At 52.6% G+C, this 15,259-nt stretch overlaps 2 protein-coding genes across 6 annotated transcripts in view; one reads left to right on the forward strand and one right to left on the reverse strand.

The window, feature by feature from the left end:
- Positions 1-2,118: 2,118 nt before the first annotated feature.
- RNF227 (ring finger protein 227) lies at positions 2,119-6,892 on the forward strand. The gene is made up of 2 exons (XM_063301652.1): positions 2,119-2,675; positions 5,619-6,892. The coding sequence occupies exons 1-2, from the start codon at positions 2,126-2,128 to the stop codon at positions 5,669-5,671; spliced, it is 603 nt and encodes a 200-aa protein (XP_063157722.1). The 5' UTR covers positions 2,119-2,125; the 3' UTR covers positions 5,672-6,892.
- A 1,803-nt stretch (positions 6,893-8,695) lies between these two features.
- Positions 8,696-15,259, reverse strand: part of CHD3 (chromodomain helicase DNA binding protein 3) — a 55,835-nt gene continuing 49,271 nt past the window's right edge. For 4 of the 5 annotated variants that reach the window (XM_063301655.1, XM_063301656.1, XM_063301653.1 and 1 more), the window contains exons 34-40: positions 14,740-14,880; positions 14,124-14,232; positions 13,569-13,701; positions 12,424-12,619; positions 11,244-11,407; positions 10,629-10,755; positions 8,696-9,628 (exon numbers count right to left, since the gene is read on the reverse strand). In XM_063301655.1, coding sequence (XP_063157725.1) covers positions 9,531-9,628; positions 10,629-10,755; positions 11,244-11,407; positions 12,424-12,619; positions 13,569-13,701; positions 14,124-14,232; positions 14,740-14,880 — 968 coding nt within the window. In that variant the 3' untranslated portion in view covers positions 8,696-9,530. The remainder of the gene's footprint in view (positions 9,629-10,628; positions 10,756-11,243; positions 11,408-12,423; positions 12,620-13,568; positions 13,702-14,123; positions 14,233-14,739; positions 14,881-15,259) is intronic. The other variant, XM_063301654.1, reaches the window with a different exon arrangement.

The following is a 15,259-nucleotide window of genomic DNA, read 5'->3' on the forward strand; positions in this document are numbered from 1 at the left end:
TTAATTGGTCAACTGCCTCTGTACAATAAAATCACTTCAATTCTGTTATGCCGGCAAGATTTGACTCTGAAGTTTTAATCTGGCTGGCATATCCTAGTCTGCGTGTGTTCATTCTAAACACTGAACCTCCACAGCAGCAGCTTCTTGTTCTAATGCAGAAGCTGCTTCATTTCTGCACTTGGGCTGAGAGATGACGATGATGGTGGTGCTCAACAGAGAGAATAGGTTCAGCATTCTTGAATTTATGGAGAAACAACGAATCAGGAATCAGGTAGCACCTTTTCCAACCAACCAATTTGATTAAAAGCCAGATGTTTTTGAGAGCTGCAGCTTCTGTCTTTTAATAAAAGTGATTTGTCAGAAAAGTTGCTACCTGATTTCTGGCTACCACAGACTAACACAGCTGCCGTGGGGAAACAAGGCCATTTGACTGTGGATCAGCCAGCCCGGAGTCCGCCCCAACCAAGTTCGGTCCCCTATGAGGAATGACAACTGAGATTGAAGTGGCAGAATGTGCACTGTGGAATTAATGACAGCAACCTCCTGCAGCATCGTTGCCTAAGTTTCGTGATGCCAGGCCTGAGAAGTGCACGAGGTCCTTAAAATGCACTCTGTCTGTGCGTCTTGTCAATAATCGTCTTGTCAAAAATCAGCTTGTACTGATTTGCAAATCCAGGGCTCATAAAGCCAATCGTCCCCTTTAGAAAGACGTTGACTCGCCCACTCTTTTCCTGCTGGTGACACCACCTGGTCCTGCTTAACTGCCTTATAAAACAGTCTCTCTCTCCCCCCGTCAGTCCTTTTTTGTCATTTTTTTCCTACTCGGTGTCCTTTCTGTTAAAGAAGCTGATCCTACAAATGGGAAGAGGATGAGGATGAGGGTGAAGGCAGGAATGCAGGTGACTCATCTAAGAGGCCACATAGCACAATCCCTAGCCCAGGGCGTGAGCTTCAATTCGCAAGATGGGTTATTGGCAGGTGTGGTTGCAGATTCCCCCCCAAACGAAAGGCGTAATTGTTCATCTCTTCCCCCGCAGTGCCTGACCCGGAAGCAGGCCTCCGGGCATGGCTGGGCATAGCTGGGCATGGCTGGGACACCGGCCCGCCATGCCCAGCTATTTCAAAAGCCCTCGTGACGGCCGGCTGCTTAGCTCCTTTGTCAGAGATTATTCCAGCTTCCAAGAATGAAATTGGCAGGAGCTTCGCTCAACCGGTTTGATGGCTTCCTGTTTACCCGGCCGACCGGGCTGCGTTCTTCCAGGTGCCCGTCTTCTGCTTCCCCAGGCAGAGCTCCAGCAGGAGGGGAGAAATCCATTTTTTCCAGCCTGCTGGAGCCACACTTGGGCTGAGCCAGCACAGCTGAATTTGCTGGAGCACATTAAATCAGCCAGGTTTCTCAACCTCGGCAGCTCTGGGAGGTGTGGACTTCCCCGCCCAGAATTTGGGGAAACCCTCTCCCATCACCCCCAGTCTGTGCCAGCTGGGAGTGCTGGGAGGTGTAGTCCCCCCTGCCTGGAGGGAAGCTGGCACAGCCTATTGCATTAGGAAATGTTCGGATTACAGTGTTACACTGCTTGACTGCAGACACTGTATAGTACTTTTTTCATCTATTTATTTATTTATTCATGAAATTTATACACCGCCCATCGCACTATAAAAGTGACTCTGGGCGGCTTACAAATAAAAGATATAAAAACCATTACAAAAATACAAAAAGTAGAAGAAGATAAAAGAGTGTTTGTCCAGTGCTAAATAACGGGCACGTAAAAATTGCCCTGCGCCTGGCAGGGCCCCAGGAGGCAGAAGCTAAGCAGGTCAAGGTGAGCTTTCGCCATAGCAGACGGGAGCTTCACCGGACCGATTCCTGCCTGAGCGACGTCGTTCGCCCCATTCCCCTCAGCTGAAGCTCCGCCCCTTCTGGCCTTTTCCCGCCTAGAGAGACAGCAGGGGAGGCGTGACCTCTCTGCGCGCGCCCCGGCCCTCCCGTTCCTGATTGGGCGGAGTGCTCGGGGGCGTGGCTCGGGCTTCCTCGCACCTATATCTGAAGGGAGCCAGGGGGCGCGTCCGTCCAGTGGACGCTGGCTCGGGGCGCGGGCGGGGAAGGCAAGGCAAGGCGGGCGCCGGGATGGCGGCTGCGGAGCGCGAAGAGGCGGCGGAGCTGGAGTGCGGCATCTGCTGCATGCCTTACGACCGCTGCGGGCGCGCGCCGCGGCGGCTCGGCGGCGCGCGCGGCTCCTGGAAGCCCTCGCGCTGCCGCCACGTGATCTGCAGCGCCTGCGTGTGCCAGCTGGCGCGCGAGGGCTGGTGGGAGGAGGTCACGTGCCCTTACTGCCGCGCCATCACCTCCCTCCGCGAGCGCGGCAACCTGCTGGCGGCCAGCGTGCGGCGCGGGAGCGGTGGCTGGCGGCGGCGCCTGGTCCTGCCGCCCATCGACGCCGAGCTCTGGCAGCGCGTGGTCCTGCAGGAGGAGCAGCGGGCCGGCCGCGAGGAGCGCCTGGCCGGGGACGAGGACCTCGACGGCGGCGAGGAGGACGCCGAGGACGGGCAGTGGCGCCCCTGGCGGGCGCTGAAGAAACTCCTCAAGGCAGGCGGCGGCCCAGCGCGCGCGCCCGGGCGGAGGGGGCGGGGCCGGAGCAGCTCCGTGCCCACGTGGCGGAGGCGGCAGCCAATCAACCGTGAGTGTCCCTCCCCGTCCCGCCCGAGGGATGATGGGAATTGAAGTCCCGGGGTCTCCAGCCTGCCTCCGCGGAGGGAGTGGCGTTGGCTAGGAAGCCTCTGCCCAGCTGTGAACGGGGCAGCGGGGGAGGGTCGTGGCCGTCAGTTGCTCTCACTCCCGAGGCATGCTTAAGCGGGTCGGCTGAGACCTCGAGCCGGGCTCGCTTTGAGCTGGCGGAGCTTCTGTGTGCCTTGAGGCAGGGCGCCTCGGCCGCTGTAAGCTGTGCGGACTTCTTCAACTCCCGGGATTGGCTGGGGAATTCTGGGAGTTGCAGAAGTCCGCACAGCTTGCCGAGGCCGAGGCGCCCTGCCTTAAAAGTGTTGTGCAGAGGCTCAGCTGTGCTGGCGTCCAGAAAGTGGATCGATTCAGGGAAGCGCGCTAAGTAAGCCCAGGCTTTGAAGGGGAGGCTCCTGACCGAGTGCCCCGGGTTGGGCAGGGGATCCGTCAAATGCGAAGCCGTTGCAGCCTTCGACGAGCCTCCAGGAGAGGGTGGATTCTGGGTGGTGACCCTGGAACAGCTGTGGAGAGGTGCCTCAAGAGTGTGGGACACCCCGGTGCAGGTGCTGAGGCCCTCGTGCGCGACAACGCCAGGAACGCGGTTAAAATTAACTCACCGCTGGGGCTGGTGGAGGTCACTGAAACCTGCATGATCCAGCCTTTCCCCCGTGGTGTCCTCCAGGTTTACTGGACTACAATGCCCACAAGCCTCAGCCAACAATACCTCCTTGGATTTGTTGTGTTTACCCTGCCATCCCGATGATGCGCACATTTTACTCTCTGCAGAGCTGCCTGCTTTACAAATCATTCTGATAGACATCCATCTTGGTGGCTGGGATCAAGACGATTCGGTTAGCTTTCTGTGTGTCTTTTAATTTTTGATTCGTGGGTTCTAAATATGTACCTTTATTTAAAACATATATACTTAGGTTTTAATTAAAGGATTCTAGGGTGCTTGGTACTTAGATCTGTATCCTCCTTTCTAGCTACAGTAGTCAAAGTGACTCAGACTTGCAGTGAGCTTCACACTTAGGTATCGGCCTTGGCCTGGGAAGCGCCTTGCGTTGCTTAGGCAGACGGTCTTTCCTACAAAAGGAAGGTCCTGCTGTGTTGGGACATAAAGGAACATTCCTGACCATTAGGAAGCTGTTGAAGACCTGGCTGTTCCAAAGAGCATCTGGGGTAGGGGTTTCGGCTGTAATGAGTGGTAGTACCGTTAGCATCCGCATGGAATGTGTTTATGGATTAGGGTGCTGACTCTATATATAATGATGTGTTTTATTGATGTCTAGTGGCTAGGAACCGGGAGGCTGAGAGTTCTAGTCCTGCCTTAGGCACGAAAGCTGGCTGGGTGACCTTGGGCCAGTCACTCTCTCTCAGCCCAGCCTGCCTCACAAGGTTGTTGCTGTGGGGAAAATAGGAGGAGGAAGGCGTGATAGGTATGTTCGCTGCCTTGAGTTATTTATAAAAATAAAAAGGTGGGATAAAAATCAAATAAATTAAGTATTTTTAAAATCATATAGCATAGCAGTTCGGTGTTCATGCTGCTTTTTTTTCTTGCTGGGAAACCCTTGTGAGGTCCAGCAGCCAGATGTGCAGACTGTTTAGCTGTGACAAGCCACGTTGTCCGGGGTGCACCACGAGGAGGCTAGTCTACATTGCACCGAGTTGGGCTGAGAGAGGGTGACTGGCCCAAGGCCACCCAGCCGGCTTTCGTGCCTAAGGTGGGACTAGAACTCAGTCTCCTGGTTTCTAGCCCAGCACCTTAGCTACTAGACCAAACTGGCTCTCAGTCACTTAGATCTGTATCCTCCTTTCTAGCTACAGTAGTCAAAGTACCAAGCACCCTAGAATCCTTTAATTAAAACATAAGTATACATGTTTTAAATAAAGAATAAATAAATAATGCTGAAGGCTGCTTAGTTGCACAGCTGAAGCAGTATAAAAGGCATAAAGCTAGATAAGCCTTCTGCTGCCACTTTATCCCACTTTGATATCAGCAACTAAAGTGGGGAGTACGGAACATAAAGTGATGTAGTAAGACTGCAGATGAAAAAGCAAGGAATGGAGACCTCCTGTTTTCAGTTTGGCAGGCCGAAAACTCAAGAAGGAAAGTGTCAGCTCTGGCTGAAGGTTCTTGTTTTTCCAGGCAAGAGCCAACTTCTGTCTCGTAGCCAGGTGCAACTCAGGGACCCTAAGAACACGCGTCAGTCCCACGAGACAATTCAACAGCACATTGTGTTGTATTTAGTTAGATTTAAGTGCCTGCATATCCTTAACATTGCAACTGGGCAGAGAATCTGCTTCTCCCTTGGGAAAAACCTGATCAGGAACAGTCTGTCTCCTCTTAAGCGTGAGAAAGATCCTTCCATTTGTCCCATTAGGTGAAGTCTTAGCTGCTTATGCTTGTTAGCCTTTATACTTTGATTACTGCATTTGCTGTTTTTTCTTCTTTTTTTTTGAGGGGGTGGAGGGGAAAATAACTTGCCCATGAAAGGGACTTGAGGCTATAGTAAATGCCACATAGATAGAAAGGCTAGTTACTTACTGGGAGTTCTGATCAGTTTCTATGAAAACAGCTCCTTGGGAGGTAAAGAGATTTTCCACGTGTTAAATTCTTACTAGAGAGAGAGGGTGTTAATAGGTTAAATCAGGGAAGTACAGATAACTAGACATTTTGGAGGTGGAAATCTTGTGTCTCCAGGGCGCTTTTGGCCTGGAATTGAGCATTTGATGTGGGTGTGCCAAGATGTGGGAGTTGAACAGTTATGGCTGAATGGTTTTTTTAAATGCATGCTTTCTGTGGAGGCAAAACTTTAAAAGCTAGCATTTCAGATGTTTATGAGTGCAGAGTGGGTTTACCCCTTGTCTGTTAACATCAGTGACACGCTCTTCTCCCCCACAGCCTATGGATTTGAAACGAAGGACTTGGCAGTTGTGACTTGCTATGTCATCTGAAGAGCAGCGGTAGCCGTACCTGGACGAGCTATTTTACGATCAGTTACGTCAAGGGAACGTAGCAGCTTGCACTGCATCTGCAAGGGTGGGCTATCTGTGAGGCTGCTTTCCGTACAACGCGTGGAAGGTGACGGGTGCCCTTTCCATTTTGGATAGGATGCGGTGGATTGCCTCCTTGGAGTTCCTGTTTCATATTACTGTTGGGCTGTGCTGACGTGACCCAAGAAGGATCGATAGAAGTTCTTTCAGTCCACCACTTCTCATTGTGAAATGCAGCAGACGACAGAAGTTGAATGGAGGGAGGAATGGTATAACCAGTCATGTTTGGTTAGAAGATGTTTCTTCCAAGCTAAGAGCCGTTTCTTGACTTACTTCTTTGAAGCTGTTAATACCCCCCCAACGCATTCAGACTCTGTCTTCCGAAAACTCAGACGTTATCCTCTGAAGGTACTTCCCCGCCCCCAGCCAGATACCCTGGCAAGGGGATTGCGGTAGTCCATGTGACTAAAAAGTTGAACGAACGGTTCAAGGGTGGTGGACTGTTTTCCCTGTAATCATTTTTACGGTTATTGGTTGGAGGAGGACAAGCAGGTGCTGGGCTACCTACAATCTTTGTTCATCATACTTTCACTTAAATCTCAGAGGCTAAGAGATTTTACATGGCCTATTTCCAACCTACAGAGAACAGCGCTGAAGCATCGCGAAGACAAGTTCATAGTCGTCATCTCTGGAATTATGGTTCCGTGGGGGTTCTGTCCGATAAATAGAACTGCCATTTCCTGCTGGGGTTCCTTTATCTGCCCTATCTCTGTGCTTGGATTGGGACCTCCTTCAGATCCATAGACCTGAAACATCCTGAAAGGTCTCTCTGGTGAAGCCATCAAACCTGACTTTTAGAAGCGTTGCTGATCCGTAGGAGCAGCAGCAAGTCCTGAAGAAGTGATTTTTCGGAGCTCAGCGTAGCCTTGTCATCTGTTGCGCTGAGTTGAGTCTTTTATCAGGATGGCCTTTTCTTTGGTTGCGCCGATTGTGAGCAGGAAAACGTTTTGCAGGGTCTTTTCCTGCTCTGGGAATCCTGTACGTGAACAGTTTGCACCTAGAGACAGATCGTGTTAGATCTTGTGCCCTTGTTGGAAAACCGAGCTTTAAATGCTGTGTATTTTTTAAAGAAGCATTTCTGTGAAATGTGTTCGAAACAATAATTCCATATTTATATTGTTCTGCTCTTAATAGGTTGGCAATTACAAGTTATTTAATGTGAATAAACATGTAAGATTTTAAATATTTGCTGGTGGTGTGATTGGAATGGATCCCGGTCGGTTCCATTCGTGGCTGACACAGCCAGCATTGTCGTCTCCATAGTTGGCGTGGACAAAGCTCCCCAGGCCATGTGCCCAGCATTCTGGGATTGCAGTTAGGTGATGGTCCTAACTTGCAGTAGGTGAAGGAACACAGCGATTGTGGAATGCAACCATCTTCTTGCAGCCTCTGGTTTCTCCATCTGGTTGATTCAGGCCAGAGGCCTCTGTAGCACGGCAGGCGCTTGATCCTTGGAATCTTGATCCCAATTTCCCCAAAGGTTGCTGCAGCTTCACCAATCATATCCTGTTTGCTCATCGCTCTGGACCTATAATCTCCCCGCCCCACGTGACCCGAGACAAGTGCTGCTTTAATGGGCTGTGTAGGAGGCCCGAGTCACCATGCTTGGTCCACCCTGGCCTGAAGCTCTGCAGCAGGCAGCGAGCTACTCGCAAAGCGGCGGAGCACGGCGGGATGTGACTCAAGCTTTCGGTGGCCGAGGAATCTCATTCTAAAACATCTATGTACATAAAGCTCACAGCAGAGAGGATGGCTTTAAGAAGGCTGTCTTGACGTCTTGGGTTTCTTGTTACCTCACAGAATAGGGAAAAAAGTGTCTTAAGCGCAGACTCCTGTGTTTTTTTAAATGGGAACTCCGTAAAAGCAAAAACCCATCTCTCAATGAACAAGCAATACGTTCCTTTTGTACAGCAATGCGTTCTATAGATCGGAACATTTGGCAACTCAATCCAGCTTTTCAATGACATCCCACCCCAATACACACACTCCTACACCCTTCAGCGGTAAAAAGCTAGCAAGGTCTACGCAGCGCTTCAACCGATCAAGTCCAAGATGAATAACTGAGGAAGAAAAAGACCGCTCTGCTCGCTCAGACTTCTTGAGGCCGATCAACTGATCAGGCGTTTTAGAGGGCCCTCTGAAGCTACGCCACGATGTAGTCTTGTCACATCCTTGCATTTTCCCCACCTCCAAAAGACCACGGGGTGTATCATTTTAGACCGTGAGCTCCTTATCTTTGTTCGGTGTTACGCAACCTGATGCCCACAGGAGGTGGTCTGCGCCTGGCGTCTAATGCTCCGGTTAGGATGCACCGCCATGGTTTTTCCACCTCTTATTTTTAAGCGTGGAGCATCATGTGAAAGTTTGTCAAGCGAACCGGAGCTGGAGGAGGAGTGCTGGCGCGTCCTAGCAGGGAGCCCCGCTCCCAGGTCACGGAGACAAAGGGTTAGGGCTGGCGGGGGTTGTCCTTCGAGTGCCATCCCTCCCTCTACGAACTTCACGCTGCCAAAGCAGCCAGGTTCCTATCTTCTAGTCTGCTCTCCTCTCCAGCATCCACCTCTTTTTAACTCTTGCTCCCTCCCTCCCCTCCCCTATTTCTGGACAGACTCCGTGGACCGGTGCTTCTCCGTCTCAGCAACGTTAAAACTTCAATTCCCAGAATCCCCCAGCCAGCACGCTTTAACGTGTGGACTTCAATGCTGGCTGACGAATTCTGGGAATTGAAGTCCACACCTCTGAGATTTGAGAAATGCTGCCTTGGACCCACTGCTAGATCTTGACGCGATCGTCCACCACCCAGCCGGCCGCCCAGCATTTAGCGGCTCTGTTCGCATCCATCCCGTTCTTGTGAAAAAAGCGTGCTGGTGACGGAACAAAAACGTGTGAGTTGGTCGGCCTACACAAAAGGAGGCAGATGCGGGGGGGTTACGTAGCCAAGGAAACAGTGCCTTTATTCTGCAAGATTTAAACAAGAAGTGACTTGAAATTCAGCAACAAACCCAGGAGTGCAGCTTGGCCCTGCGGCCGCCTCTCCCCACCCCCACCCCTCGAAACCGCCTTGCTTTCAGGGTGGGGGGGCAGAAACAGGCTCGCCCCCCCACGGCGGGGGCGCTGCTGGGAAGGCTCCCGAGACTCCTGGGTCGAGGGCGCCTGCTCCCCGCTCCCGCGTGTTCTCAGAACAGAACGTGGTGGGGGAGCGTCCCCCCCTTCCCCAGCCGGCTGCGTTCGCACCCCGCAGGGAGGCCAAGCACGAGTGGGGAGGGGGTTAAACATACAGGGTGAGTGTGTATACATTATATATATATTCGTATTTATAGAGTCATTTTGCAGTGCTGCTCAAAGTTTCAACACTGCTGGGGGCAAAGACCACGAGGCAGGCTGCCCCCTCCCCTGTCAAAACCCCAAACGGCCTGGATCCCAGTTCTAAGTTGGCCCCCTTCTAGCACCTCGAGCCAGGAAGAGGAGCCAGGTCGGTCCTGGCTCCCGAGTACCTCTTGGTCATTCCGGACCCACTGCGTTGGTTCCGAGGTGGGGCTCCCCCCTTCCCCGAAGCAGGGAGGGAGGGGCTCGGGAAGAGCAACTAAATCCAAGGCAGGGGTCCCGAGAGGGGCAGCGATCACCGGCACTCCCCGCTTCCATGGCAAAGCCATCACACAATCCGGAAATAAAAAGGAGGGGCTCGAGGGCAGCAGGCCCATTGGCCGGAGGCAGGGTGGCCGGCGCAGATGGGGCTTGGCGGGAGAGCTGGCCCAGCCGCCCCTCAGTCGTCTATGCAAATCACCTCCCCGCTCTTCGCCTCCTTCTTCTCCAAGCTCTCACCCTCCTTCTCCTTCTTCACAATCACGGGGGGACCGTTGGCTGCAACGACACACGGGTGGGGGGGGAGAGCGGGGCCAGAGTTACATCTCTTCTGAGGCTGGTAACCCGGGTGGGCCGTCACCCAAATACATTATCCGCTTTAGCCGTCCATAGTTCACATCTGTGAAATGGCAAATCGGGTTTATGCATTTGTGCGACACGCAGAGAAGGTGGGAATGTCACCTGGACCAATCCGCCAGACGCGGCTTGGGACAAAGCCCACTCTTGCCTCAAAGTTTACCATTTTCTCTGTCCCCTCTGACATCTGCTGAAATCAAGGTTCATACAATCAAGAGATTATGTCCCACCTTTCCACCCAAGGGACATTCAAAGCTCTTTGTTCTCTTTTCACTTTCTCCCTCAGTGTTGACCACCAGCATCCCTTATTTAAAGCAAGCTCAGCACAAGTGTGTGTGTGAGAGAGAGAGAGGGAGAATGTGAAAGACGCCTATTTTGTGTTCCCTCGTCTCAAAAGCCAAATCCGTGGTGAGAGCTCGGACACTCTGAACTAGCCAAGAGTGGTCCCCACTAGGGCTTGCCGCTTGGCCATGGTCATCCCTGGGCCTTTGAGTTTTTGTCTCACCTGTGGCAGAATAACTGGGATAACTGCCCCTTCCCCCCCCAACCCGGAATCGCCCATGAAGGCCACCTACGAGGAAGGCTCCAGTGAAGGCTCCTTTCTGGCTCCTGCCCCAAATCCCCGCACCTTTTCCCTGCACACCAATACCCTGAGCCAAAGAAAACAAGCCAGGGATGGTGGGTCTCTCTCTCCAACATCCTATCGAGGGCTTCTTTCCAAACAACCTGGGACCTGATTTCTGCTTGAGAGATAATTTTCTTTCTACACGGCGAGGTGGGGCAGGGTTTCTTCTCTAATACTGGGCGTTTAGTGCCCTCGTAACACGCTGTCCGTTTCCCATGCAGCCGCGGCGACGGTGTCCCTACCCGCAAGGGTGTGTGGCTGCCCCCATCCTCTTTCACCCACCCACCCACAACTGACCTGTTATGAAGGAGCCAGTTGGCATTTGGCTGTAGTTGGCACCCATAGTGGGCAGTCCCCCGCCAGGGGTGGCACCAAAGGAGCCCCCAAAAGTAGGTGGGGTGGCATAGGGCCCAGGGGGAAAAGCCTGCGAAGAAAGGCGACAAGAAAGGAGGAGGAAGGAAGGGGGAAACCAAGTTCCAATCACACTGCAGATGAAAAGCCCAGCAGAGGGGACGTCGGGGCCTCTTAAGTAGGGTTCTTCCCACCATCCTCCCCAGCCCAGCTGGCTTCTGTGCTAGCTGCAGAGGGAGGAAAACCCCTTCCCTCCGTGCCTGATGCAAAACTGTAGCAGAGAATGGAGAACGGAGGGACTGTTCTCCCCCTTTGGAAAAAGCCTTTCCTCGTCTTACTAGCTTGTATCTTTCACGCCACCTCTTCTTTCACAGCTCAGAAGGAAACACCGATGAGCTAATAAACATTTTGCGGCCTCGTAACCCTCTACATTTCAGATCACCCTGATGCAACAGAGCAAGACAAGGTGAGGTCGCAGGGTGGACAGCCCCGTTTCTCCCCAGTTGAAAACTTCACTGCGACACTGAGTGGGAAGCAGGGGGGGGGGAGGCGGGCCGTTACCGGAGTAGTCTGGGTTTCGTTCCCTTTGCTTGCCAAGCGGCTGAGGATGCTGCGCTCGGACATCTGGAGGCGGGCGGCGATCGGAGGGATGCGGGAAAGCGTGGCCGGCAGGCGCGTCACATCTGCCTTCATGTCACTGAGAAGCTCCTCCAGCTGGTTCAGCACTGGCCCACCCACAGAAAAGAAGAAGGAGAGAGAAGAGAAACCAAAATCTGTCAGGGCCAAAGTTAAGAGGTGGCTTTTCCTGGCATCCCGGACAGAGTTGCCCGCCTTCCCGGACAGAGCCTTCTTTCCCCACGGCTACAGCTGGCTGTTCCAAGATGGGCCAAGGTTCTGGCTAGCTGTTTTTCCTGCTGCTGCTCAAGGGGAAGGGATCGAAGCCAGAAGTCTATCAGCCGGAAAGCATTTGATATTCAGTTTATCCTAACTGGGTAGGAAGAGAAATAAACGCACCAAAGGGAAACTAAGCTTAGGAGATACTCACATGCTACTTGTGAGGGAACACCAGAGAAATTGACAGGGAAACAAGCCAGAGATACTTGAGTAATGCACCAAAACTATACAGGTGGTGACGTATATATATATACACACACACACACACACACACGCACACACACGTGTATATATATCAGAAGTATTCACATGACATTTTGATGGGGACAACGGTGAATCAGTGCAACTCACACAATACTCAGTGAAGTATACAAGATATACTAAAAGGGCGCCAAGCCAGATAGCCCAGAAGTACTTGGTACCTCAAGAATATTCTTGAATATTCAAGAATATTCTCTGGGAGTTTTGTTTTAAAGCTCTATCAGGCACACAAGAGGTGTTTTTGTGCAGAGATGCTCATTCCACAGTTACTGGAGGATTCTCAGCAAGCATGCTCAAGAGGGGGAGGAGAGAAATGTTCAGAAGAGACTGAAGATGCTCAGATGGCACACAGACGGCTGGGCAGCCTTTGAGAAGATACTTGTGGGATACTCCATGGATAGACCAAAGCAGATATACCAAAGATACACAGAGCAGGATCAAGGAGACAACCACACACAGCGGCTTTTCTCATCACAACCACACTTTAATGGGTTCAGAGTGTGGTACAGAAGGAGAATGCACAGAGGCCAGATGGGGAGCTACGTGGACTGTCCTCTTCGGGCCCGCCTACCCACCCGCCTCTTACCCTTGTGCAGGACGGCGTTGGCAGGCTTGTTGCCGGCCAAGGATTCCTTGGACAAGTGCTGGTGGCTCTCGGCCAGACACTCCACCTCAGCAAAGCGGGTGTTGAGGGCCATTGCCGGGTGGCTGGGGTCCTGAGTCATGTTCAGGTACGCAGCCCGGCGGAGTTGCTCCTCGATCACCAAGGCCTGCTCCAGGAGCTGAGGGGGGAAGGAAGGGAGGGAGGGAGGGAGGAGATGGGAATGAGAGGAAGGGAGGGAGGGAGGGAGGAAGGAGATGGGAATGAGAGGGAGGGAGAGAGGGAGGAAGGAAGGAAGGAAAGGGAGGGAGGGAGGGAGGAAGGGAGGAAGGAAGGGAGGAAGGAAGGAAACCGTGAGAGCATGGTTTTTTAAATCTATAAGCTTAAGGTCCAGGTTAGGGACAGATTGTCATACAGAAAATCCACCTATGTGGTGGCTAAGAGTTGACACCGACTTGATGGCACCTAATCAATCAGCCTAGCCCTAGAATTACCTTCTTGTTACTGATCTATAAACCAGCTTGAAAACTTCTCTGATTAGGAAGAATAATTTAAATAATAATAAGAAACAATATAAAACCTTTATAGGACAAATGAGAGCCAGTTTGGTGTCGTGGTTAAGGCACCAGGCTAGAGACCGGGAGGCTGTGAGTTCTGGTCCCGCCTTGGACACAAAACCAGCTGGGTGACCTTGGGCCAGTCCCTCTCTCTCAGCCCCAGGAAGGAGGCAAGGGCAAACCACTTCTGAAACCTTGCCAAGAAAACGGCAGGGACTGCTCCAGGCAGTCTCCGAGAATTGGGCATGATTGAACGGGGAAAAAAAACAGCAGAAATACATGGCTGGGTTTGTACAACATGCCAGACTAGACTAATACGGGTAGTTGGTGGTTTATCACCGTGTAGGAACCCACCGTAACATGTTCTGTGAACCAGAACATCCCATGAAGCATAATGCGCGCTGTCAGTGTGGACATAACACAGAAACTCTCTTTTGTTGAACCAGCTTTAGCCTCTGGTACGTTTCTGTAGCGCTTCTAGTGACCAAGGCCCCTGGGCATGGAGAAACAGGGTTCTATCTCTAAGCCCGAGGGAGCCCTGCCTTCCCATCCGTTACCCGAAGACACGCGCACCTTGAACCTTCTGGCAAGGAACTTGTTCTTCATCTCCAAGAAGTTGCCCTTGTTGGCTTCCGTCTTGAAGGGCTCGTTGATGATGGCAAACTGGTTATCGTTCTGAATATCCTGCCAGCGAGCGTAGCCGTGCCTGCCGGGGCGTTAAGGGATTTCCACAGTTGCAGGCAGGAGCCCGCGGGGCTGCTTCTCAGCCAGGGAGACACACAAGGAGTGCAGGCGGGTCAACCCAAGGCTGATCCCCAGGAGCTTTTTGGCTTCAAGGACGGAGTTCTCCTCCTCTTCACCCTCTTCCCAAACCATCTTTTCAGTAAACCCTCCCACCCTATTCCCCCAGCACGCACGCGCACACACCCCAACGGTGCAGTTTGGAAAGCCCTCTGAAAATCTCGAAGCCTCCCCATCCCCACTTAGATGAATTTGCACCGTTCTCTCCCAAGACCCAGGCCGTGTCTTGTTCCGGGAATGCCTCCCCTCCCACTCCCCTGCGATGGCGCCTGTTGCCCTTCCTTGCCCAGAGCCACAGGTCCCCTCCTTTTGGACGTCAAAGGATACAGGACAATGCCCGCCAGCAGCCAGTAGTCATGCCGGCGGTGCCAGATTTCATTGAGCTTGCTGGAGGAGATGGCAGCTCGCTCTTCATTTTGCCACAGGGTGTGGAGCTCTGCCAGGAAGAGGAGGGGGAGATGCCCACGGGTAAATCCGAGGAACCAGCTGAACCCCCCAACCCCCGTTTCTCTTCAGGAGGGTTATGGACAGCCAACATCTCAAACAGCAATGATATTCCCAAATCAAGGCTTAATTCACCCGTCATCGTAATCATGTGGGAGAGGGGTCATTTTTCTTTTCCTCAGTGACAAAAACTCTAGGCAGTCACAATTGGACAGTGTGCGCCACTCCCCGCCCTGGCTGTGCTGCTTGTTGCCCCAACCCTGCAGACTTGGCTCTTTCCCCAAGCTCTGAGACAGGGCTGCTGTAGCACGTAGTTTGACTTGGGTATGGCGTGTGGCTCTCCCGTTATATTCCATTTTATACTGTTTTATTTCTTCTGGGTTGTTTTAGGTGTCGTAGTCTTGTATTGGATTAACTGTACCCCGCCTAGAGTCTGTGCTGAGTGGGGTGGCCTTCATCAATCTAAATTACAAAGGAAGACCTCTGCACCGCATCTTACCTGTGAAGCCACCGTCCGCAATGTTGAACATAAACCGGGGCTTCTCCATCTTGTCTTCCTTCTTCCCATTATTCCGGCTCTCATCTTTGATGCTGCCAACTCTGGGCTCCTTTGCCATCTCCCGCTCCGCTTTCACATCTTCTTTTAAGAGAAAAAGATACCATCTGATTTTGGACAAAACCCACTTTTCCACCCCTTTTTAAGGTTTCCCTGCTGAGAAGCGCCAGCCAAACTCAATCAAAGGCACACCCACAATTTGTAAGTCTGCCTGGAGCGCGGACCACGCGGAATCCTCCCGCAGAAGCCGGCCATTTGCTGGAGGGGGAAAGAGTGGGGCTGGACGCAGCAATCAGTTCTCCCATCCTATCAAAGCAGCTGCTACGGACCCTGCCGCGGGCCTCGCCCAGCAGCCGAGACCAGCAAAATGCGAGAACCTGGACAGCTGTCACACGACCTCTTCCCAGCCGGGACGTGAGCAGCCCTGCGGCGGACCCAAACCAGCCATAAAGTGCAAGGGCTT

Source organism: Candoia aspera, chromosome 4 (assembly GCF_035149785.1).
Source record: "Candoia aspera isolate rCanAsp1 chromosome 4, rCanAsp1.hap2, whole genome shotgun sequence".
NCBI lineage: Eukaryota > Metazoa > Chordata > Lepidosauria > Squamata > Boidae > Candoia > Candoia aspera.

Excerpts from the sequence above, each read along its gene's own strand:
- RNF227 (XM_063301652.1), top strand. The coding sequence starts at position 2,126 with ATGGCGGCTGCGGAGCGCGAAGAGGCGGCGGAGCTGGAGTGCGGCATC. Across the intron at positions 2,676-5,618 it reads GAGGCGGCAGCCAATCAACC|CCTATGGATTTGAAACGAAG; the intron begins GTGAGTGTCCCT and ends TCTCCCCCACAG.